Source organism: Topomyia yanbarensis, chromosome 2 (assembly GCF_030247195.1).
Source record: "Topomyia yanbarensis strain Yona2022 chromosome 2, ASM3024719v1, whole genome shotgun sequence".
In the NCBI taxonomy this organism is placed as follows: domain Eukaryota; kingdom Metazoa; phylum Arthropoda; class Insecta; order Diptera; family Culicidae; genus Topomyia; species Topomyia yanbarensis.
This window is the reverse complement of record NC_080671.1, coordinates 327061490-327086685: the sequence shown is the minus strand read 5'-3', so window position 1 is coordinate 327086685 and position 25196 is coordinate 327061490. Positions and strand designations below refer to the sequence as shown.

At 41.7% G+C, this 25196-nt stretch overlaps 2 protein-coding genes across 5 annotated transcripts in view; both read left to right on the top strand.

The window, feature by feature from the left end:
- Positions 1-25196, top strand: part of LOC131683828 (ras-specific guanine nucleotide-releasing factor 2-like) — a 542029-nt gene that overhangs the window by 336643 nt on the left and 180190 nt on the right. The gene's annotated exons all lie outside the window — the stretch shown is intronic.
- LOC131680583 (coiled-coil-helix-coiled-coil-helix domain-containing protein 2-like) lies at positions 16781-17077 on the top strand. The gene has a single exon (XM_058961296.1). It carries the CDS (start codon positions 16781-16783, stop codon positions 17075-17077), a length of 297 nt encoding a protein of 98 aa, XP_058817279.1.

The following is a 25196-nucleotide window of genomic DNA, read 5'->3' as shown; positions in this document are numbered from 1 at the left end:
CCACGGTTTAAAGTTTACATGGGATTTCGTATGGGGAAATCTACTTTTGCAAAATAATTCTTCCAGAAGTCGCCCGTTATCTCCTAAAAATAAATAGATGACTGATTTTTATCGGAAATTTGTCAAAGAAACAAACTCTAGAAGACTACGAAACGATCTGATGCTTGTGGAAAAAGTTATTAAGCAAAAACCAATTGATGCCCTGAAGATTGATGAAAATTTCGCTTTTCATAGCATCACTGCTGCTGACGGTCGAATTATATACAAAATTTTTAACTTTCTCATAGAAGCCTCAATTTATCCCCCAAAACCCTTGCGAAGTGGCCAAACAGCATAGATAAATGATTTAAACACATTAAAAGAAGATCAAAACAAAATTGCATATAATTGGACCACCAACAGCAGTGGTGCTAGAAAAAATGAATATTTTATCAATCGTCAGAGCATCAATCGGTTTCTGCTTAATAACTTTTTTCTCGAGCGTCAGATCGTTTCGCGGTTTTCGAGACTTTGTTTCTTTGTTAAATTTCCAATAAAAGACACATAACGATTTATTTTTAGGAAGAATTATTTTGTGAAAGTTAGTTTTTCCATACAAAATCCCATGTAAACTTTAAACAGTAGGCGCAAAAATATAGTTTCAGGGATCGAGCTAAGAATTTGCACAGTTGTTCTAGGACCCAAACGGTACCTGAAAAGTTGCTCGGAGGTGGATTCTATTTTTTGTCCCACCCTATTGATCGCACCCTGGCGCACGATTACAATGTTCCTCCGGTCCTCGTCTCATACGACTTCCACAAAGCTGATCATCGCAGTATCGCAGAGCTCTTCTTCACTCTCGATTGGCTAAATACTCTGGACCCCGAAGATGTTGATATCTTAGCTTCCTTATCACGCAGGACGAAGCGCTTTTGTTCGATTAGGCGATATACTTTCTACGCCTTTTGATATCTGTTCTGGTGTACCACAAGGCAGTCATCTTGGACCATTGCTTTTCATTTTGTTTATAAATGATCTTAACACGGTTTTGAAATCTATGTTTGCCGATGATTTGAAATTCTACCGACTTATAAAATCTTTGGAAGATTGTAAATTACTTCAGCTAGACATTGACGCTTTGTTAAATTAGTGCACCATCAACGGAATGGAGGTGAATATAAAAAAATGCAGCGTGATTACATTCACTCGGATCCTATCGCCGAACATGTTTAACTATAAAATGTCGTCAGCCAACGTACACCGCAACTTCGTCGTCAAAGATTTGGTAGTTTATTTGGACAGCAAGTTAACTTTCTCCGAGCATGTAGCGTCTACTACCGCCAAAGCTTTCTGCATGTTAGGATTTTTAAGGCGAAACACTCAGTCGTTCCAGAATGTGTACAGTTTGAAAACGCTTTATTGTTCGTTTGTATGCAGCATCTTGGAGTATGCCGTTCCTGGTTGGGCTCCTTATCACGGTGTCCACATTAACAGCATTGAGAGGGTGCAGAAATGTTTCATCAGGTATGCTCTTCGCCTTTTACCTTGGACCGACCCAGTTCGTTTACCGCCGTATGTGCAACGTTGCGCATTAATTCACCTGCCTACGCTTGCTGACAGGAGAATCAAACTCTTGGGTCAACTTAACTTCAATGCACCTAGAAGACAAACACGCCAAGTGGAGTTTTTTCCGTTTACCGTTATGCCGTACGCAATTCGAACGAAACAACCCGTTAAATGTAAGTTGTCGTGTGTTTAATCAAGTTTCATGTTTTTTTCGATTTCAATGTTGCAAGATGTACTTTTAGTATAAGGATTAGTTGATAAGCCAGTCTGTGCGATTAATAGTCGAAGACCTATATATATAAATAAAAAAATAAATATCGCAGTTCAAACATGTTCCAACGTTTTGGGTTATGTTACTGAGAAGGCACGTCCCGAAGAAAGTTCATCATCAACAAACCGGCCCTCCTTAGCACACGAGCACGATTCGACGGCTGAATTACGTCACTCTCAACCATGCTTATAAACGAGGTAGTTAAGATTTTTTTTTTTTTTGACATCAGCAAAACATTCAGCATAATCTCAAGTCACACCCAAAACGTTTCTGGAAATATGTAAAGTAAATGAACAGCGCAAGGAATTCTGACTGCCGTCATCTATGACTTTCAACGACCGCACAGCTATCACATCCCAAGATAAGTGCCGACTTTTTTCGGAGAAATTTACTGATGAGGCCTTCACAGTTGATCAAATTGAACTCGCTGTTAGTCAAGTTCCGGTCGTGAGCCAAACTCTAAGCGCTATCGATGTCAATAAAGCTTTTTCTCGGCTGAAATCGTTCAATCCAGGACCCGACGGCTTCCCTTCAGCACTTTTGAAAAGGCACATCGACGTTTTAGCAGCCCCGTGAAAACTGTTTGCTGCCTGAAGCTGCCACCAAGTGCCAGTAGCGCTAGCTACGCTTCAAATGTCCAAGGTCTGTTCACATGAACTGTACGACACTGTTTAAAAGTTGAATTCAAAACACGTAATTAATAACAATATATGAGAAATCACGCTTTCTCTTTCATCGTTGTTCCTCCACAAAATCCGAATGCTTTTATCACCTCAGTACCAGTTAAGCACATCAAAATGAAGTTTGTTTGTATTCGATAAGTTTCATTTCGAGTTAACAACATTGGCTCCTAGTGATGTGAACGTTGCTTAAAGCGCGTTCGCTGTCATTTTTGGCAACTATCCGAGCCAGGAAGCCAGCTTATGTTGGTTTCACTCATTTTTCAAAGAAACGTCAAAACATTCACCCTCTTGCGTTTTAGCGACTCCATTTCTTCGTATCTTTCGAGCAGCTATTGTCAGCGGCATTTTTTCCATCCAACTGGAAGTCCGCGAACATGTTCTCAGTCCATAAAAAGGGTAATAAGCGAGCCGTTATAATGACCGAGGAATTACTTCATTGAGTGCTGTCTCGAAGTTGTTCGAGCTGGTGATTATGGAACCTCTTCAGGCTCACTGTAAGCAGTGCCTAACTGATAATCAACATGGCTTCACGTCTGGGCGTTCGACACCGACTAATCTGCTTTGCCTAACATAGGGTTACCAACCGTCCTTATTTTAAAGGACATGTCCTTATTTTCGAGGTTTTTGGAAAGCGTCCTTATTTTACTTCAAATGTTCTTAATGTTAGTCTCAAACCTTGGCATATACGGGGTGGTTCAACATGAAGTTTTTGACAGGGCATTTTCTAGTAGATGACGGGTACTAACTGCAAACTGTCATGCTATTATAGTTTAGGATTGTTTGCCATTTCATAACGGAACGGTTCATCATCTTCAAATTATTCAACTATATTACAAAAATCAGCGATCTGTGGGAAATGTGTTTAGTGCACTCCGACCATAATATGGTCGACATAATCGGCCAAATGACTGAACTATTCGCCATACAACCAAAAAGTAAGCGTTGTAATTCTCGTTATTGGATGATTAGCGAACAAATCGACCACATCCAGCACGCAGTCAAGAAAACATAGCGGCGGTGACATCCCCAAGCATTGGAAATCGACATTACTCGAGTAATTAGTCAGATACCACTTGAAATGCTCGAATCCGTCATCAAAAATTGGACCAGTCGAATGGACTACCTAAAGCGCCAACACGGTCAACATTTAAAAGAAATGTTTTTCAAACAATTAATGGCAAAAAATATTCTTTCGATTGACAAATAAACAATTCGCGATTTACTCCATTTTTCAATTTTTTTACTACATTAAAAAAAATCTCATGACGAATCACCCTGTAATATTCAGATCAAAGTTATTCCAAGAGAATCAATTTCAATTCCTTCCAGCGATTTTTTCGTTAATGCATTCTCTCTGCGACTCATGGCAACCAAAATTTGTTTTACTCAGAAGTAACCAAAATTTGTAGGATAGCTCAATATGAGGTTTGGCCAAAGTGGTATCTTCGTTCGGTATTGGTACTACACCATTCTAATTTGTCTCGATTGAGATTCAACGTCCCAATTCAACCGCTGGAAAATGAGACAGAATTTCGACTAACTGGCATAACATTTGGCAGTGATGTCCTTAATTTGCTCTCAGTCCATTTGGTAACCCTACCTAACATCCTACATAACTGAGAGTATGGAACGTCGCGCTCAAACCGATGTTATCTACACAGACCTATCTGTCGCTTTTGAAAAAGTGAACCATGACATAACAGGCGGTAAAATGGAGAGATTTGAAATTAACGGTGGTTTGTTGCAGTTGTTCTGTAAGGTAGGATACAGATCGAGAAATAGTGGTTGTCATTGGAGATTGTCAGGCACCCACATTTACTTCTACGTTATGAGTACCCTCGGGAAGTCACTTGGGACCGCTGATGTTTCTGCTTTACCTAAACGACGTCCATCTAGTTCTGAAAACTCCACGCCTGTCCTTCGCAGACGATCTCAAGATGTTTCTTCTCATCCGCTCTACTGAAGATTGTAGATTACTCCAGCGACAGTTTTAAACCTTTACTGACTGGTGTAACACGAACCGTATGTGTGTAAATCCAAAGAAGTGTAGCCGCCGGTGGCCACTGGTTTTGTACGACGGGAGCAGGGTGGATTTTTCTTACAGATTTGCCTTACCAGACTCGGTCCAACGTAAGCTATTTCGTTTTCTTTCGCACAAATATCGCACAGAAAAGCCACTAAGTTTCACTACCTTTATTAGTTTTGCGATACACCTTCATACATACATAAATACGGTCGAATTTTCCGCTTAATTTTACGACGCACCCCGGTTTTCGCGTGCTAACTCTAACTTATATCGACTGACTTATCCGACTGACCTCTTCGCCAGCGCGCCTGTTGCGCGTGCGAACCCTAATTAACTTTTCACGACTGACCTCTTCCAATCTGACGCAAAAGACTTTTATCATTTCGTCTGTGTAGACTTCTCTCTGAGAGAGTCTCAGACCTAAACAAAACATTCTTTCCACGCTCGCGAGAGTAAAGACCCCGGTGGATGAATCAGTAGTTCACTATGACTCATACTCGGAAGCCTTTACTTTCTATAATAGCGTCGCCGTCTGCTGCTGGCAGCAACAAACTGTGTTTAATTAAACAAAGTGTTTATTCTTTTCCGTAAGCATATGGCTTGGAAAGCGCGAGTGCATCAAAATATCAGCTTAGCTTAAGGCTGTAGCTGGTGATGTAACCCAGGAAATTAGCTTCCATGGTGCACCACTTGGAGAAATTTTCCAGGGTTGATGCTGGCCGAAAACTATGGGCGCTGCAGAAGTGTTCGGTTTGTTTTAACTACCGTTTACTGGATACTAAAACGCGTTAGCCAGGTGAAAGATCTAGGAGTGATACTTGATTCGCAACTAACGTTTAAACAGCATGTCTCCTATACAGTAGGCAAAGCATCTCGAATGCTGGGATGCATCTTCAGGATAGCTAAAAATTTTACAGATATCTATTGTCTCAAATCGCTGTACTGCTCTTTGTCGCGGTCAATCCTGCAGTACTGCTGCGAAGTTTGGAGGCCAAACTATTACAACGGTGTTGAAAGAATTGAGTTCGTGCAACGACGCTTTTTACGTTTTGCGCTTTGCCGTTGAGAGATCCTGTCCGTCTGCCAAGTTACGAAAGCCGGTGCCAGCTGATTAGTTTGGAACCCCTGCTTGTTCAAAGGAATACAGCAAGGATTCTGTTCGGTGCTGATTCTTTGCGAGGTCATCTGGATTGCCCAGCCATCTTGGAACCAATTAACATAAATGTCGCACCTCGAACAACGTGTAACATCCTTATGCTCTGATTGCAATTTCGACGCACTAATTATAGCTTGCACGGAGCCATTACTGGCCTACAAAGGATCTTCAACCGGGTCGCATCTGTTTTCAACTTTAATTTGTCTCGCCCAACTCTGTGTCTACGGTTTTCCAGAACTTTCAATGGGCCCGTTAATTTCGGCTGATTCCTGCATTATCCGTTGTGTTGTTGCTGTTTTTTCTCTTTATTCTTATTATTTTTACCAAACGTTTTTACTGATTTGACTGTTAGCAATAAGTTTAGCATTAAGATATCATTGGGGCTTTGAATTGCCTGTTGGTGTATATATGACAATTACAAAATACAAATACAAATACGAAATAGAATTGGAAATATAATAAAAAAAATATCAATGGTTTTGATAATTTGTTAAAACGAGGTGTGGTTCAATTGAAACAAAAATTGAATAATTTCTCCAAAATTGGTTCAAATCTGTGAAGATCATTTCGCACTGAATGACCCATATAAGAGAAGAGCGAGTAATATTGGACCATTGCTAGCAGCAATATGCGCCGTTTAGTAACATCTTTTTGCATCCTCGTAATGCGAAAGTATTACTACAGTGAACAAATTCAAATCAGATTCACGAATAATCCAAAAATGAATAACGTAAAAGTTAAATCGGTTGCATTATTTTAGGTGAGTTTAATTTACAATTCACAACATACTATGACAGCTTATTTCTACAACAGTAGTGAAAACATCCAGTCTTTTTTTTTAACAAATACCATCACTGTATGGACAAAATGTGGATTTACTAACACGACATAACATTGTCATAGGTTCTACATATCTTCACCTAAACTCCTTAGCTCCCTAAATAAGCAGGCGCTAGAGTTCAAAGACGGTTTTGTTATAGTTTCTGAAAATGGTATACTACTTTTTCAAAAGCACCATTCCACTTGGTTAATTGTTTTTCCTCCAACTATTTTGCATAATTTGAATCGTGTTAATCTAATGAATCGACTGATATTCTTCTTTTAGAGTTTTGAAAAGGTTTTACATGGATAAACTAATGACAAAGCTAAACACAATTTCTCCTACGCATACTACCAAGCGTTCAATTCTTACCTAACCTAAACATTTATCTCGATGGAAGAACCTAGGGACCATTCATTAGTTACGTGACGCAAAAATTGTCAAAAAATTATTGCTCCCTTCACCCATATAACTAATTGTCACAACTGTCTTTACCTTCCCCCCCTTATTCGTATCAAATTCGTTGACCATAGTAAATTAGCAAGAATACAGATTTATTACGAAAGTAAATATTGCAAAGTAGAATACTGAAACGAGTTACTAGGGACGGGTATAGTGCAGTTGATCAATTGATTGCCGTTTATGCAGCTCACCTGGATGAGAGATATTTTCCCAACCTGAAATAAAGGAACCCTCTTATAATCCATGCATGACAAAAAACGAATAACTCTTCAGTGATATATTACAAAAAGTTGATTAGGTTATCAGAGATCATTGCTTATTCGATGAGCTGGTATAGAGTGTATACCGATCCTTTGGGCTAGATCTGCATTTATCCAGTACGATATGAATCAGCTGCAAACTAACGAAACAAAAGGCGAAAATTCCGTAAAGAAATTGTGTAGTGATAGTCCTTTGTTTTTATGTTTATTTCATCATAATATATTATAAATACGACTAAAATGCTAAATCCTATATGTTCGAATATATATCACTAACAAACTACAGAACCACTCTAGTCACAATGCACGGTGATGCGCAGTATTTTTGCTCTTTCACTAGAACTTCGGAGCAGCCCCGTCTCACAACCTGAAAAAAATCTCCGGTATTGTGCAAATTATTCTTAGTAAATTTGTGGAGACCAACCGTCCAAACCGAATGTTACCGCTATAAATAAAGCTGTTCCAAAGTAGGAAAGCTCTGGTTTAACTTATTCCCTGTGCCTCCCGCAGGTCCAGGCTCTCTAGATCTTCACACCGAAAAAGGAAGCCACCGAAGAAAGCGAGTGTATTGTTCGAGCTCGTAGATATGGGGACATGTGGCAGGTTCAGAGGGGAAAACCCAGGCGTAATTTATGGTCATGCATATAATGCCCGATACCTATCTTGCCCGACTGCACATTTCCGACGAGGTGGTTGCAGTTGAAAGAAGCCCCGGTTCCAGTAATTTATGAATTTAAAAGAACAGAACCGGAAAGGATAGGTGAGCATTATGTTTGAAAATTTTAATCAATATCTTTTGGATATTTTAATCCAATCAGGATGTTGTTTTGAACATAATTTGTAGGAACATTAGCTTTTACTTGTATTTCTTAATTTAATAATTGATAATTGAATATTTTTACTATGACATTTTCGCACTATTATTTATCTTTTGTCAACAAAATAACATTGCCAAAAAATCTATTTACCCAAACTTAATATTCATTTATCACACAGAAAGGTGCGAAATCCTGCACACTATGTACATACAGAAAAACCAAATCACAAAGGTATGGATTCCATCCGAGTATGTAATTTCATTTTCATTCTCACAGCAGCGTTGCCACAGTGAGTGAAAAGTCTTAGTAGGTCTTAGTCTAACATTTGTAGACGTTAATTAAAGTCCCGCTTGCTAAACTTTCGTGAGCTGCTCTGTCAAGAAGCAGCCGGAAATTACCATCTCATATAATCTCAGCATCGCTTCCGTTGCGGCGGCGGTGCCACAACAGGAGCACACAACTCAGTCGTAGGACTTCACTATCATCCTGCAGGCTACATTTTCTTATTTCAAATGACATCTCCGCCTGACATATGAAGAGTTCCCACTCGAAATAGGTCTGAAATGCTTATTCACAAACAGAACCCTCTCCCGCATCCGTACGAGCGAGGCTGTCCTCCGTTAATTAATTAGTGCCTCTCCGGTAGATGGCTGCCGTTCGGCATGAAAATAGGCGCCTCGAAGCTTGTGCGTTTGTATGTATATTCCATTCCTAGGGCGTTTTGGATCCAAAGCAAATCCTGATAAATGATGATCATCAAAACCGGAAATACATCAAAAAGCCGTCAGCTCGCACACATTTCGCAAAGCGTTTGGAATTATTCTATTTCGCAGTCACGAGAGCACTACGTTACCAACCCAAGCGGGTTGTTCCGGATCAAAGCAATTTTAAGCAATATGAAAGTGAGCGGAAACATATACCAGGTAACATTTGCTTTTGCGTGGGTTCATCAATGAAAGTAGACAGTCACAGCGAACAGATTTCTCACAATTTAGTAAGAAATAGTTCTTCCGGAATCACATCATTTCGTTCATAGTTTTTCTTTTTGATTGTATTAATTTAGGAATGATCAACTTTGAACGGGTGTATCACTTTAGGCATAAATACCTTAGGCATAATGGACGTTGGCCTTGCTCAAATAAAGAAAGGCATTGTACTCTAAAAATCGGCTCTTTATCCGAGAGGCCGACATTCAGATAATATTCAATTCAGCTCGTCCAGATGGTAAAATGTCTGTGTGTTGTTTTTTATAATCAGGTTTAAAAATCTTCAAAAGCCTGTAATGTATTGGCACTGTGTGGGACTCATGTCTCCTGTTCGTGCTTAACCACTAAAAACACTCCCTTCTCTTTTTTCAGCCTTCTTTCCCACGGAACTACATCAAGGAATTACTTCATGGGAGGCTCATTATGATCGGCCCTTGAGCTTTGATTTAACGCTCGACTCTTCTTTTGCTTCCTGTCTCCATCTATTACGTCACTATTTAGCTCTCGTCCCCGTGAGACGTTTAGATACTGCCAGATTCAGCAGTTTCCATGAGCCATTTAGCTCTTGTCTCCGTGAGTCATTCAGCTCCCGGCCTTATCACAATCTACTCGAACAGTCCCCTACGGTAAACTAACCCTACTCCGACTGATAGATTGCCGACGGAGAAATTTCTACCGACACCAATACCCGCTTCCTTGAGCCATTCAGTTCCCAGCTTCATCGAGATCTACTCGGATATTATCCGGCGGTAAACTACCCTACTCCGACTGAGAGTTTGTCGGCAGCAGATCTTCTGTCGGTATCGGCGTTTATTTCGTGAGTCAATAGATTTTTCCCGATATTCCCGATCTACTCGATCTAGTTCCCGGCGGTGGACAGGCCAGTCAGTAGGTGTTGAGCCCAAGTAACAATTGAGGTTTTATAGCGCGCTACAAGTGCATTGTAAGTTTTATGAGGGGCTATGAAACTATCATAAAATTCAAATTGTTACTAGGGAGGTCTGTCCAGCGATTCCGTGTGGAGCGTAGCTTCTGGTTCACTGGCGCCCCAACGACCCACTGCTAGCTTTCGACACGGTCTACTCGCTCTAATACTCGGTGGTGAATCTAATCTACTCACGAGCCACCCGGTAGGGTGTCGATAGGGGCGATTCCGGTGAAGCCTGACGGCAGATTCACTGGCGCCCCGACGACCCGAACCTAGTGCTATGTCGCGTACTACTAAACTGGTCACCGGCGGTAGACCTAGACTACACAGACGGAGAGTTCTTCGGCGGTGGAATTTCTCCCGAAACCTGATTCGTGGCTTCACAACGACTTTCTAGCCAATGGCGCTACTTTGTTGGTCCATTCACCACTTCCTCTGCAGCTCGGAGCATATACTAGTACCCATCCTGTTAGCAGCGACCCAGATATGCTCAACGTGGTACATTTCTTCGACGATATTGTCAACTGTCACATCAGGCATACCCCTTCGAACTTCTCTGAACCTAGGACATTCGAAGACCACGTGTTCCGGTGTCTCTTGCACATTTACACACTCCAAAGGGGTGACGAAGCGCGTCCAAACCGATGCAAGTACTTCCAGAAGCATCCGTATCTGGACAAAAACTACGTCAAATAGAAGTTAATCTCTCCATACTTCCTATGTACCCTAACGGACACACTTGGAATGAGTCGGTGTATCCTCTTTCTTTTCTCCGCCTTGTCCCACTTTTGCTGCTACTTAACCACCGAGTCCACTCTGACCAGTCTCCTTGCATTTCGTGCATTTCTCCGCAGGTAGCATTCCACGTCCTCAGCCAGAGTGATGCAGATAGAGATCCTCTCGGCAATTACGTATACAGCTTTCGTCGATATCGTTCTGTACATATAGTCATTAAGCGAAACGTGTTTGTCAACTTCGTCTGGTTTTGTTTTGAGCTCTGTGTAGCAGCCCAGGTCGGTACGCCATGCCTAAATATAGCGGATGAGACACCCGCCATGAGCCGTCTCGTGCTGCATCTTGCTCCTGTGGTATTCAGTATGATCCTTGCCAATGCGTTAGTTGTCCTCTCGTCCTTCTCCAATACATTATCGACATGGCCGTTGTAATTAAACCGTTCGTTGACCATCACACCCAGATGCTTCAGCGAACGCATCGATGGGATGGATTGTCCCTCGACGCTGATCACGACACGCTCCTTCTTGCCAACAGCAACTTGACGTCAGCCATCCAGGTTTCCAAGATGATTATTGTATCTGCCGTCAACATCTCCACCTCCTCATGGGTCTCGCCGATTATCGTCAGGGCAACGTCATCTGCTAAGCTGACGATATCAACATCCCTGTGCAGTTCCAGTGTAAACACTCCGTTGTACATTATATTCCAGAGCAAATGGAACCCTGAGATACTCCCACCGTGACTTTAATCGACCTCTACCACATGTTTGTTTCGTAGACCAGTACTTGGTTCTGGGAGTAACTTTTCAGAACCTTGTACAGATATTCTGGAACCCGCATTTTGTGCAGCGCTACGGCGATGGCCTCCCAGCTAGCACTGTTGAACGCGTTCTTCACGTCCAACGTTACTACGGCGCATTAAGTATTACTCCTTCTCTGTTACTTCGATAGTTTCTCTGCGCTCGCGATGACTGTGCGGATGACGTCCACCTTCGAAATCCCTTTGCGAAACCCGAACTGCCTCTGCGATAGTTCGTTCTCGATTTCAGCGTAGGTCGTCAGCCTGTTGAGTATGACCCTTTCCAGAAGTTTACCAAGAGTATCCAGTAGGCATATAGACCGATACGGTGCTGTATCTCCTGGTGGTTTCTCTGGTTTTGGTAGCAACACCAGGTTCTGGATATTTCTCGTATCCGGGAATATTGTACGGAAACACCAGGATCGCGGTCTTCAGCGCCTCGTTGAGCATACCGTCCGGTCCGGTTGCTTTCCTCGCTTTTAGGCCCTTCGCCACTATAAGGAGCTCGTTGTTGGAGGCTCGATTGTCACCAGCTTTTCCCCCGTCTGCATCGACGTAGGGTGCCATGCGGTTGGGTCGTGCTTCAGAAAAAGACCCTCCACGATAATCTTCATTTTGTCAGCGTGTCGATGAACCCTTGATTCTTGCAATCACGACACGGTAAGCATTGCCCCAGAGATTAGCGTCTACTTCTCTGCATAATTTCTTGTAGCAGGTGGAGTTGCTTAGCATTATTTCGCGTTTAAAGGTGGACTACCGCAGATCTTGCTCTCTGAATGCGTCTTCTGGCTTTTAAGCTGGCAGCCCGGAAGATGCTGAGCGTTTCGTTTCATCAGTTCGCTGGACGCCGGTAGTTTCTCGGCTTCATTTCTCTCGCCATTGTTACATCGCATACTCTCTCTCCTGTTTTCGACAGCTCATCAGCATTGGAGGGAGCCAGTCAGCACGAAGTACTTCCTTTATTTTCTACTTATGCACGCCAGTCCTAATTCTCCGCGTTACGGTACAATTCTGCCGACCAATGGTGTAGTGGATCTCTTGGTGGTCACTGTATACTGCTCACTAACTCGCCAATTCATGTTAACCATCAGCGAAGGATTGCAGAATGTTATATTGATTATGGATTCCTCACAGTCTTTACGGAATGTGCTAGTGGAACCTTTGTTGCACAGTCTTCACGCTTCCAACAAGATGTAACCTTTTGCGTTGGTCAGCCTGCTGCCCCACTCCACGGCACAAGCGTTAAAATCTCCTCCTTTAATAATCGTGGTTCGTTTGACGAACGAGTCAGTTAGTGCGCCTAGCATCCGATTGTACTGTTTTGGTGTCTTTCTTAAAGGAGCACAGCACCTACAGACAAATACGCCGTTGATCCTGGCGTGCAGGAAGTCTTCGTGTGTGTTATCCACCACCTTTTGGACAGGAAAACCGCCCATTACTTCGATTGCTGCCATCCCTGCATTATTCAGCACCCAGTTACCGTTATCGGGAGGGACACGATACTGCCCTGCAATAATTGTCACGTCACATTTCGTTTCTGTTGTTGACTGCCACAACAGTTGCTGTGCAATGTCGCATCGATTGAGATTAAGCTGGGCTATCTCCATAATTGTTTCCTTGCCTTCGCGTTTTTGTATGCAGCGCATTTGAAGCCGCCCGTCGTGTGTTTGTTTGAGTCTTTTGGTTTGTTGATCATGTACCTTGGTTACTTGATCCTTGCGGACGTATGTCATTCGGGATTTCAAGAATCTCATCCTTCATGGATGTGTCCAAGAATACAGTTAATTCAGGAGCATGAGGGAGATTGACACGGTTGGGATATTACGAACAAGGATTGATTCTCTGTGCTATGTAGTCGAAGTGCAAAGACATAAATCGAGATTGGGAATTAAGCTCGACGACCTTCTCGAAATTTACAATTACCTATGGATTCAAGATGTCGCATCGGATAAGCAATCGATATGAGAGTTCCGAGAATCGATTTTACAGCGGAAGAGCACCCGCCAGCTCTTCGAGGCTCATGGGTCGAGTGCATGGAACCCAAGACAATGCGTAAGGAACTATACTGGATTCTCTCCAGTTTGATGAAATGTATGTTCGCAGCAGAGCGGGACAGAAACACCCGTACTCCATAACCGACAATATCGTTGTTTGGTACAGCCTGATCAGGTCTCCTGGGTGGACAGTGTCCATTGGACACCCCACCATGTTCCGGTTATTGTACGAAGAAAATTGATTGTTGGTACTTCTGTTTTAGATACCTAATGTGACATCCTCAGGTACCTTTGGAGTCGTACCAGGAACCGAGATACTTGAAAGTTAAAACCTGATAGTTTCATCCATTAATTGAAGCTGTAATTGCGCTGGTTCACACTTCCTTGAAAATACGACTAGCTCAGTTTTCTCCGTGGAGAACTCCCTTTGTCTACTCGCTGGAGGACGCAAGTAATCTGCAAATTGCCTTAGTGTGCAGGAATTGACAAGACATTCGTCAATGTCATGCACGAAAACGTTATATACAATAGGGTTCAGACATGAGCCCTGTGGAAGGCCCATGTAGCAAATTAGTGATGTCGCGAAATTTCCATGCGCAACAGCTTTCGTTTTTCAGAAATCAAGTTTAGCAAAAAGTTGATCCAATCAATGAAAGACCATACGAGTTCAGCTTCTCAGAAATAATGCTGATAAAAAGAGTCTAAAGCCCCTAAAAAAACTGATATCCTCCTTGCTAGCAAAGGCCATTTGATCTTCGTTCGTCTCTTTGCCTTTTTGAGGACGTCAAATTGTATGTCAAACAGTAATCCATTTGATTCGACCCAATTACCGAGGCGAGATATGATCATTTTTTCGAACAACTTCCGGACTCAGCAGATCATTGCAATCGGTCGCTACGAGTTGTGATCGGAAGTGTTACCGGTTATCTGGTACGGCTCTCTTAGCCCTCGAGGATCGCTTTGCGAGACACGGAAGGGGAATCAGTCTAAGCCTTAAGCTGCTGGTCTGACCAACAGCAGCCGGCGGGGCGGGCGCGAAAGGCTTTTTTTGGGTTCTCGAGTCCTAGGGTCCTAACAGAGGTGATGGGGAGGCGAAATTCGGGGGTTAGTTTTATATTTTCTATTACTCACTCTCAAACAAAAGATGACGGTGACTTTACGGTGCTAGTTGAGCACGGCGGTGGCTGTGATGGTGGTGAAACGGGGCGGGCGACGGAGCGGGATACGTAGCGGAACGGTCACAGACGGTTGGCGGTTGAGTTACTTTGGTTCCTGTAGCTCTCGCAACTTGCTGCAGACGGCGGTCTACTTTCACCATAGCACGTGGCGGGAAATGCGCGGGCCTGCGGTGGGTAATTGATGGCTCCCTCACGGCTTTGAGAAATACCGGGTAAGTGGACGACTCCCTAAACACAGTCTACCGCAGTCCGAAGACCGCCTAGTTCTTTGCGATTAGCAGATGGAAGTTGTGACGAAATTTACCACCGGGATCTGCGACGACGGTCTCCTTTTCGTATTAGCCGTTCTGACATGAGGTACGATTACGAGAGGTCTCTTTTTTCGGTCTTGGCTAAACTCCACGGTTACCAGAGAAGTGACCGGGGCATTCAGCCTAGCTAGCAGTCCTTACTAGACACTTACTAGCGCAAAACTATGACTTGGTTGGTAAAACGATGCGTTCACTTCCACGGCCTAGATACAAGAGAGCTACGTCTCGTTTTCTTGGCTCCAACTAGTCTTTCGATCCTTCCTTTTCAGTTCTGTTCCACCATTTAATTCACTCGTCTAAGTTTCCTGTCATCTCAATTTCTCACTTCCCCAAAAGCCACCTGTTGGGGGTTTCAATTTTGCTTTTCACTACGAGTGCATCGCAGCGAGTAAAAATGGTTCTTATACCTCATCTCTACTCCCGCGCATATCAAACCTTGAAAATTGCCATTTTGTTGTCTCGCGATCATTTTGGAAAATTGTAACACTTTATGGTTTCAGAGTTTTTCTGGGTTTTGGATGACGATGACACTCACTTATCTCCATTTATGTGGGACCATGTCACTGTCAAGAAACTTATTGAATATATTCTACAAGCGTCTTTTGGCAGAGTCTGGACGATTCTTAAAGTAGTGGAATTTGATTCTGTATGGCTCTGTGGCTCTATTGTTACACGATAAGAGAGCAAGCGTGGTGTTTCGTTTGCACAGCCGGGGCGGAATACGGACAGACCTTCTTGCAGCACCAAAAAAATTTCTTAGTTTTTATCAAGCTATTCGTGTTTCTAACGTCCCGTACAGTCGATAGCTAGAGGCAATCCGAAGTCCCGGAACGTCTTGTACATATAAATCTGAATACTCTTTGGCATCCCTTGGATGGGAGTCCGTCCGAAAGTTCACGTCTGGTACGTGTTTAGTCTGAGCTTACATCGCGGTCTCGAGAATCAAGCCAGCCAAGAACCCGTACTGAGCTCTATTTCTGAAGTACGCCATGTTCCACAAAATGCGAATGAATTCCATTTCTATTTATTAGAATTTAATAGATTCGATTTTCGGGTTAATGATTCTGCAATAGACCTTTCTCGTCCGACCTAACACCTGTTTTTCTTATTTTTAATCGAAAGATTACACATTTATAAGAACATTTCCGTAAAAATGAGATTTTTATGAGTTATCATGATTTTTTAATGATTTTTTAAAATTTGAAATATGCAAGAATGTTGAATATTTTTTTCACCTCAGCAAGAATGGTGGGACTTAAAATGTGCGTTTGGGCAGCACTGCTTTGAATATTTTCACTTAAGTTCTTGGCAACGCGGTGAATGAAGTGGTGAATCGCAGTACAAAATTCATTAGCAATGTAAACAAACTAAAATGAACCTCTCGCCGTATGAACATTGGATGAAAATGTTTAACCTCACTTTTTTGACAGTTCGCAGAGCTTGTTTACATAGACTTGGATTTTTTTGTTTTCGACCACAGTATGAGAAACTTGATTTGGTTCGCTTTTAAATGCGAATATCTTGTATTAACAAGCTCGCTAGGCTTTCATTTTTATTTGACGTCATCAGGCAATGGTCCGTTAAATTTGGTAGTTGAATTTTTCTTGTCCACGATTCGTTGAAGAAATCGATTTTATTTGTTGCGATCAATTTAACTTTTGTTTTTTTTTTGCTGAATTACAACGTTAGCCACGAAACATTCTGATGATCTCTGGTAATTGCGTTGCAAATGTCCTTGAAATTATATACATCGCTTCATAGGTCCGCACCAATTGCAGCCGCTCCACCTCGCCGGAATCGAGTTAGCCGATGGTCCAGCCTGCGTCACACTCGGCTGTCGCTGCACCAATGGTAGCTTCCCACCAGGCATTTGGATTAATTGCTCAAATCGCAGGTACTGCGGGTAGTGTAGCGATTGGCTCCGTCGGTAATACCGTTGGACATACCCTCATCGGAATGTTCAGCGGTTCCGATTCACAAGAGACAGCCTCGCTAGGACAGGCTTCCCCGGTATCGGGCAAGGCAAACACTCTGGCAGGACCATGCTCGTGGGAGATCAAGCAGTTATTATCTTGTACCCAAGGCCAGGCCGAGTGTGATTCGTAACAATTACCAAATTTAGAAGTCCATATACATAGTGTACACGTAATACTTTTTTTGAATAAAAATAATATAAATGTTGACAAAATCCTGCAGCACTAGGATCAAAGATAGAGTTTTAACACCAACTCACTGTGCTTTGGTGTTTTTTTTGCAAACAAACTATCAGGTCTATGTTTTTATTTAGTAAATGTTTTAATAAATATTAGTTCATCAGGAGTATGACTTATTTATATTTTGATGGCGCGGTGAAGGGGTGGTTAAAGTGCGAGTCGTATTTTGAAAATCGATCGCTTGAAAGTAGTATAAATGATTATAAAATGCGACAACATAAACCGAATCCAAAGCCTAACCCATCAGCGCATTTGATCATGTAATGGATATTATCAACTCTGAAAGAAATACATTTTATTGTTGTCTGTTTTAGAGGTTAGAATTTAGATCTTTTATACTATTGTGAGAATGGTCCTCAGCAACTATCCTTCCAAATCAAAGACTCGTGCTAGCAATGGCTTCGTTCAGAGGCTGCTGCTGTACATTTGTTTTCTTTAGCTGGCCCATTACGATTCCCCGGACCGAACCACTTTTCCGCCGCCACAAGTGGGAAACGAACGATTCACATTTGATTTCCGTAGTCACAAATTACCGAACCACTGGCAGGTAGCATAATCTTCGGACTTAGTTGTGAATTGGAACAGTCAAGCCTGACTTCCCGAGCTACATCGTCCCATACGACTAGTGAACCTAAATGTGTCCCACACACACAGCACACCATCCTGGCAATGGCAACTAGATGCGCCCATCTCGGCCTGCCACAGGTCTATGAAAATATATGTGATAGGACGGTAAGGTGGAGATAGGTGAACGGTAAGTTGTTATGATATGCTTATTCTGCTTCATGAATTCATATGCTTCGAAAATAAGTTAGATTTTTTGAGATCATAACCCGTTTTTCGGAGAGTGCGATATTTGTGGCAAAGAATTCATAACTAGTGCTGAACTCACTCACCACATGCGCATGCATACTGGCGAGCGTCCGTATAAGTGTGATATCTGTGGCAAAGGCTACGTGGAAAGCAGCAGTTTGAAACGTCACCAGCGTGTTCACATCGATATGAATCTTTCGGATCAAATATTTAGTTGCGACATCTGTGGTAGAAAGTTTCTTGAATCTAAAGAACTTACGCAGCACAAACTTATCCACAGCAAAGATCGAGAATTCAGATGTGAAGTCTGTGGTGGCGGGTTTAAAAAATATTCTCACATGACTCGGCACATGCAGATCCATACAAACGAACGCGCGTACAAATGTGACCTCTGCGGGCAGGAGTTTCTTTGAAGAGCACATTTGACCCAGCATAATCGCAGGCATGTTGGCGAACGACCCCATGGCTGTGAATAGTGTGGAAAAAGATTCGTTGAACATAGTCATTTGATGGGACACAAGAAGCTGCACGAAAGGTCAAGGAATGATAGCCGGCGAAAAGGAAAAATTAAGGATTCTACCGTGACCGAAAGCATCCACGCGGTCACTGGAGGCGGTAATGGGAAAATAGAAGAGGAAAAGCAAGTTCTAACATAAATTATCTGATTGAAAGCAATGTAAATAGAAGTCTTGTTTATTATCAAAATGTATTTAGTAACTTTCTATATTTATTTGCGGCGCCATTAAATGGCCCTGTTATCAACAATCGACACTACAAAAATTATCCACTCCCTTACCAACGGCCTGCTGAACACTCTCGTAACCATTGTCTTGTAGGAGCTGTTCTAGTTCAAGCCCCACACACATAGCACACCATCCTGGCGACCAGATGCGCCCATCTCGGCCTGCCACTGGTCTATGAAAATACATGTGATAGGACTGCAATGGCCGTTTAGGGTGAACTGCAATAGGTGGCTATCGAGTCGGAACACTTTAACAGTGTGGCCCTGGCTGCCAGTCATGACTGTACCGCCCGCCACTTCCAAACATGTCATCGGTGACCCTACTGGTGAAACTCCAGGATACATCGAAGCTCCTCTTCGGATGTGTTATGTTGAGCTGGCAACGTTGTGGACGGATTGCTAAAATAAACTAATGCTTCCTGCCGAACCGGTGCGTGCGTGAGCTAAAAAAGAATAAGAATTAGGGCACTTGATGACATACTTATTGCAGACTGAAAATTAAATGACTTAGAATATGCAGTATTTTAAAATAAGAAGTAAAATCTGTCTGTTCTGCGCCCTAGGTGAACTTAAAAAATTGCTTGAAACATAGAACTTACTTCGCCCATATGCAGACGTAAATCCCCAATCGATCTGACAACCTTGCGTGTACGTTTCCAGTCTCAGAGAATCGATTCGTCCACTCAACCGTGCGAATATCACTTTGTCACCGGCGAGCTTTATGTTAGTTACCCTTGTTGTGGGTGTTTTCGGCTTCATATATACCCTGCAATGAAACGTCCGTCAATACTTGTAATAAAAAACAAGTGACTCCATACAATTTACCTTAAAGTTACCAGTCGTTCCCTCTCAGAACTCCAACCACCCATCTGCACACCCAATCTCTATGAAATTATCAAAAAAGTCCAGGCACCAGATCGGCGATGTCTGGTAACATTTCTTCCGCGCTGAACCTCCTCCTCGAGGTGGCTGAGAACATTCGCCAGCGCTCATCTGCTGCCGGGGTGGGATGAAGCCGTATGATTGGTCTTACTCTCCACTGCTGCTGCCCTTGGTTGAATTATTCCACAAAAACCGGATTCGCAGATCCGCACAAATACCTTTTGGGCATACACGATTATCATTTCTAAAATGTTTCTCATACTGAACGGTAAAATAAAAATATTTTCCTGCATCTCATTCTAATGATTGTGCCTGGTGAAGTTAAACTGTAGTTTTTTTCTGAAAACAAAATTGGTCGGCGAACTCTCGGGAAACGGGAGACAGCTGATTGTTGGATTCTTTGGCAGGATGAAATATATTATGTATACATAACAGATAGGTAGAGAAAACAGGAAAAAAAAACAAAAAATATGTCATCGATGTTTGAAGAGCACTTTTTACTTTAGAGCAGCGTTGTCAGATGGTTTTGTATAATAAGTTTGTTCTAGTACACAGAAGTTGCCCCGGAGCAAACAGAAGCAAAAAATACTTGCTTTTTACTCCAGCTTGCTAACGGAAGAAGAAAAAAGAGAAGAGAACATAGGAACGATTTTCTCTCTGTTTGCTCCGAAGCACTTCCACTTTCTACTGGTACTGGAACAAATCTAATATCGGTATAGTTCTAAATAAAAATAGGTATTTATCGGTGTGAAGATGTATGCTAACCAAAAGTTACCTGCAAATTATTGGTTTTAAATAATAGATCATTCTAATGTTATGTAATCAAACCTACCGAGTTCAATCGATTTCAGAATCGGTTGTTTCATTTGGAATTTTGATAGTAACCTGGCAGATTGCTGAATCAATTTCCGGATGATTTGATGGGGAAATCTGAACATTTTCTAAAAAGGCCCATACGTAATATTAATTGATCGTATTATATGAAAATCGTTATTTTTTGGTAAGAAAAAAGAAATCGGTCTTTTAGTAACTTTATTGGTATTGAAATTAAAAATCGGTTTAGATATCGATGAATCGGTATATTCTGCAACACTGTTTTGGGGTTCATCTACGTCAAAACAATGTTTTTGACAAATTGGAATGAACTCTTGGAGTTCAGACCCAGTAAACAAAACGGCGAATAGCCTGATTAAAATAGATGCCGGCGAGCGGTAGGCTACTGGAACTTTGTTATAAGCTACCCGCCGTAACTTTATTTCATATTCCCCACTCGAAATTCATCCAAATGGTGTAAAAGTATGGAGAATCGAGGTAAAATAGGACAGGGGAATACAGAGTAAAATGGGCAGTTTGAAGAATTTTTGATTTTTTCAATAGTTAGAGACACCAAATTAACGTGACAGTATTCAGAATCGATCCAGCGATGAAAACGGAAGCTGTTCTGCATATAAAATTTTTTGACGAGAAAGGTCTATTCCACTGTAGAACAATGATAAATACCGTGACATCGTTCGATGAATTAGCCATTGACAATACTGATTAGGATGCTTTGAAGAGGGTCAGAAATATTCAAAGCTGAGATACTACATTCCACAAACACAATATGCTTCAGTTTCGCACTAGTACTTCCTCGAGCTGTTCTTTTAGACGTCCTTGAAGGGATCCCGAGCAAACGAAAAGCGCACAATACACCCATGCTCATGGGGTTTGACATGGGTGTTTGAAATGGGTTCAACCCATGAAAACACCATCACCATGCTCCGGTAGATCTCATATAAAATACCATATGTTGGTGTATTTATGGGTTATTGAGACCATTTTATGGTGTCTTGATGGTTGTGAATTTTGGCACGGACCATGTTTAAGATCTTTTCAAGGGGCTATGTGGTGTTTGAACCCATGAGTATTTGCTAGGGATACCTTCTGGTTCTTACAACGAAGCTTAAGTAAGGAAATGTTCCTCCATTTTTCCGTTGCTTCTCGAAGCAACAGAAGACATTCCCTCCTGTGGTTCCTCAGAGTCACATTCGTCAGGAGGCAAGCTAGTATAGATATTCTTACAGACCGGTGGTGTAGCTATCTTTGACATTTCGCTTAGAATGTCGCTGTAGAGAACGCTGCAGTGGAGACACTTTTCAACATTCCTTCCACAGGAATCATCCACATAATTCCCACCGCATGGCCCACTACGGACCTTGTTGCTAAGATGGGAGCCAGCGTGTCCCAGTTGTTTGCGATTAACCTTGTCAAAGAGGAGGTAGTTGGGTAGAGCAGACCCGGTATCCGAGTTGACATATGTCCTCTTCCCGTCAACTACCACTGATGCTGAATGCAAACGTTGGGAGTCCAGTCCATTTCTACTTGCTGAAGCATAGGGTCTTCACAACATCCAACTCCATGTGTCAGTAGATCCACGCAATTCACACTCGATTCGGAAACGACCCCGTCAATTTCAACCCAATTAGCTAGTACATATGTTGATGCAGGCAAATTATCTTGATGGCTAGTGGGTTTGTACGAAGGAGTACAGCCTTCGTGGTAGTAACGTACTCAGAAATATCATTTGCCTTCTTCAAACTATTTAACACCATCCGAAGCTTGGTAGGGTGCTTGAGGGGTATGAATATAACCCGGGAGTCGATTTTATTTCGACATCCATCTCACATTGAGGCAATTCATTGCCAGGAGAAGCAATTTTTGTACGAACCTATTGCTAAGTACAGGATAGTATTACAGACAAGAATGAAGAAATTAAGTATTACAGCTGTATTCGTCTTGTAAGCATAACAATATCCAGAATGCTTACAAGAGAAGAAACATTGCTGCTTCGCTGCTCTTCTGACCGAATAACGGCTAACGTGCATACACAAAATAAGGGGAAAATGCCGAAACCTCAAAGAGGCGCAAGCTAATCGTGAGGCCGTATAAGCACTATGTTTATAGCGTAACACTGTACGAACTGGGAAGATCAACTTGTCGGTCCGAGAGTCACCGAACGAATGGAAATAATTGATTGTTAACATACGACTTTAAAATCAGTGTTCATGTTCGATATTGTGATAACAAAGTCATACAAAATCTAAATGAAGTACCCCTTCCCAAAAAGTCAGTTGGGGTGAACTTTCAGGATAAATTTTAAACCAGCTCTTTCAATTACGCACCATTATATATTTTCATCTCCAGTAGTTTCAAGTACCCCAGGCTTGCATATACCCTATGTTGGTGTTCGCCATCTAATTTCCTTCCCGATGACATGTTATAATCGCACATGTGGTCTACAAAATTTGTTTTGTTAGCAGAACTTCCACACTAACAAATAAGCACGAGGCAAGCTATGTCTTTACATTTTCTTGGAAAATTGTTCCCCATTTGAAACCATCACTGCCATTCGTAATCCGAATCGGGGATACTCCAGCAACAACGAAGATAAACCGACGGGCCTCGTCGGCACTAGTGAAATTGGATTCCAATTTTCTTCTCACCATGCACTCACCTACCTCCGTCCGCAAACTTTTGTGTTCCCCTATTTCAGCACCAAAGCGTTCGTTCGGTGTACATACGTTGTACATCACCATCTGGTAAATTCGACATAGTTTTGGCATTTTGCAAAACAAACAGTGGTAACCGCAAAATGGAAAATCGGATCCCTCGGCTTAAGTGACTTCATCTCGGTAGAAAGTTTGCCTTCGGTTACCCCACTTTTCGGATGAGTGCCTTTCGGCATGTTAATCCGACGATTTTCCAACGGTTAGAGCCGCCAGTCGGGTAGGCTAAGTGATGGGGGAGGTAGGCTGGAATCTCCCAGAAGCACACCGAGAGGTTGAATGTTCAAAAAAGCGGTGCAGAAGAGAACAACTGAGATGGATATAAAGTTCACAGTCGGTTGAGGATGGAAAATTGATGTCCCACTCGAGTTTATGAAGTTTTATTGCAAATCTGTTTGAGTGTTTCCTTCTACCCTCGTTGTTGTCGGTTTACCTATAGCCGATGGAATGTTCAGGCCACATCTGCATCTATTGTAGGTAAGCGAACAATCCATTCAATCTCGGCTCGGCTACAACTGCACAGACGATGGGTGTAATTTTAGTTACAAGCACTGGATGAACTCCTGTTATTGATAGGGAATGGCAAAAGTTTATCACGTTGACTACCAAAGTTATATATGTTACGTTGAGAGTAATGTTAAATGATGTGTGTGATGAAGGGGACACTTTTAGGGAGATGCGATGCACCTTCAAAGTAAGTTAGTGCAAGCTAATTTTTTATATTCCCCCTGCATTCTGTCGGAGAATATAACACTTGTCTAACGACTAGAAGAAAACGATGATATCAATTTACGCCCTCGCTTCTACAAAACGACCATAAAGTGCTGCTTGTAACAAATTGCTTTTCTGGTGCGAAACGCGTGAAAAACTTTCATCTTAGATAGGGAGTGAAATATAGGGAGAAATAAAAGGGTTCTTGTTTTTTTCACTTGTCTCATCGTTTATTACTCAATCTCGGATTGGAACTAAGGAACGCTACAGATATACCGGTTTCGGGTGAGGAACTCGTAAAATAGTCACCAAATTTCAATTGAGTCTTGAGAAGGATAATAGTGAACATCAAACATCTGCTGTTGATATAGTTTATTTTGATGTCAATAGTTTTTTTTGTGTACATAATTTTAATTCATATAAATAGTCTAAACGATGTAGGATAAGCCTGAATCGGGAAAATGTTTAAATATGTTTTGTACTATCGCTGTATTTCCTATCCATAAAAATGAATAAAAATTCTACGTCGAATACTCTCATTTCAATTTCAATCTAATATTTTCCTATCATAATAGGTAATAATTAGGGATGTGTGATTTCCAACACTTCCAAGAGATATTCCCCCATTCATATTTCATCGAAAATAATTGATTGTCGGTTCTTTCCCGGTGGTTTCATTTGTTATCATTATTAGGCGGGCTGGATGATTTATGAAGATATTATTGTTATAATCCCCCATACGGCATCGCATGGGGTCAATGTGAATATTATTTACTTGTTGGCGGTGGAGAGTTACTTTGGATTTATTTGAAATGGAACCCCAATTTATTTTGATCTTATAAATTTCTAGCATTGTACCCAGAACCATTCTACTTTTATTCGAGTTCTTTCATGTGAATTATTTGTACTGAAACTTAAAACATTGTTTACAGTACCTAATTGAAAAAAAAACAATAAAACTTAAAATAATATTTTTAATGAGAAATATCAATACTAATCAGAATTGTAAATACTCTCCCGTTTCAAGTCCAGGTGAGTTAAATAAATCAACCAAATTGACAATTGCACGTAAAGTACGTAAGTATTCTTTGAGTTATACTGTCGAAATATTGTTAATATTGTTAATGTTAATATTTCTTATATACAAAAGAGCTTTGTTCCGAAATTCCAACGAAAGTAGATCGAAGCACCAGGTGTAGATCACTTGAATATTCATATTTACGAGGCTTTTATAGAGGACTAACCGTTACACAGTGCCAAAAAAATTATCAAAACGCGACTTTTGTAAAAAAGGGTGGATATTACAAAGAAGGGTGATT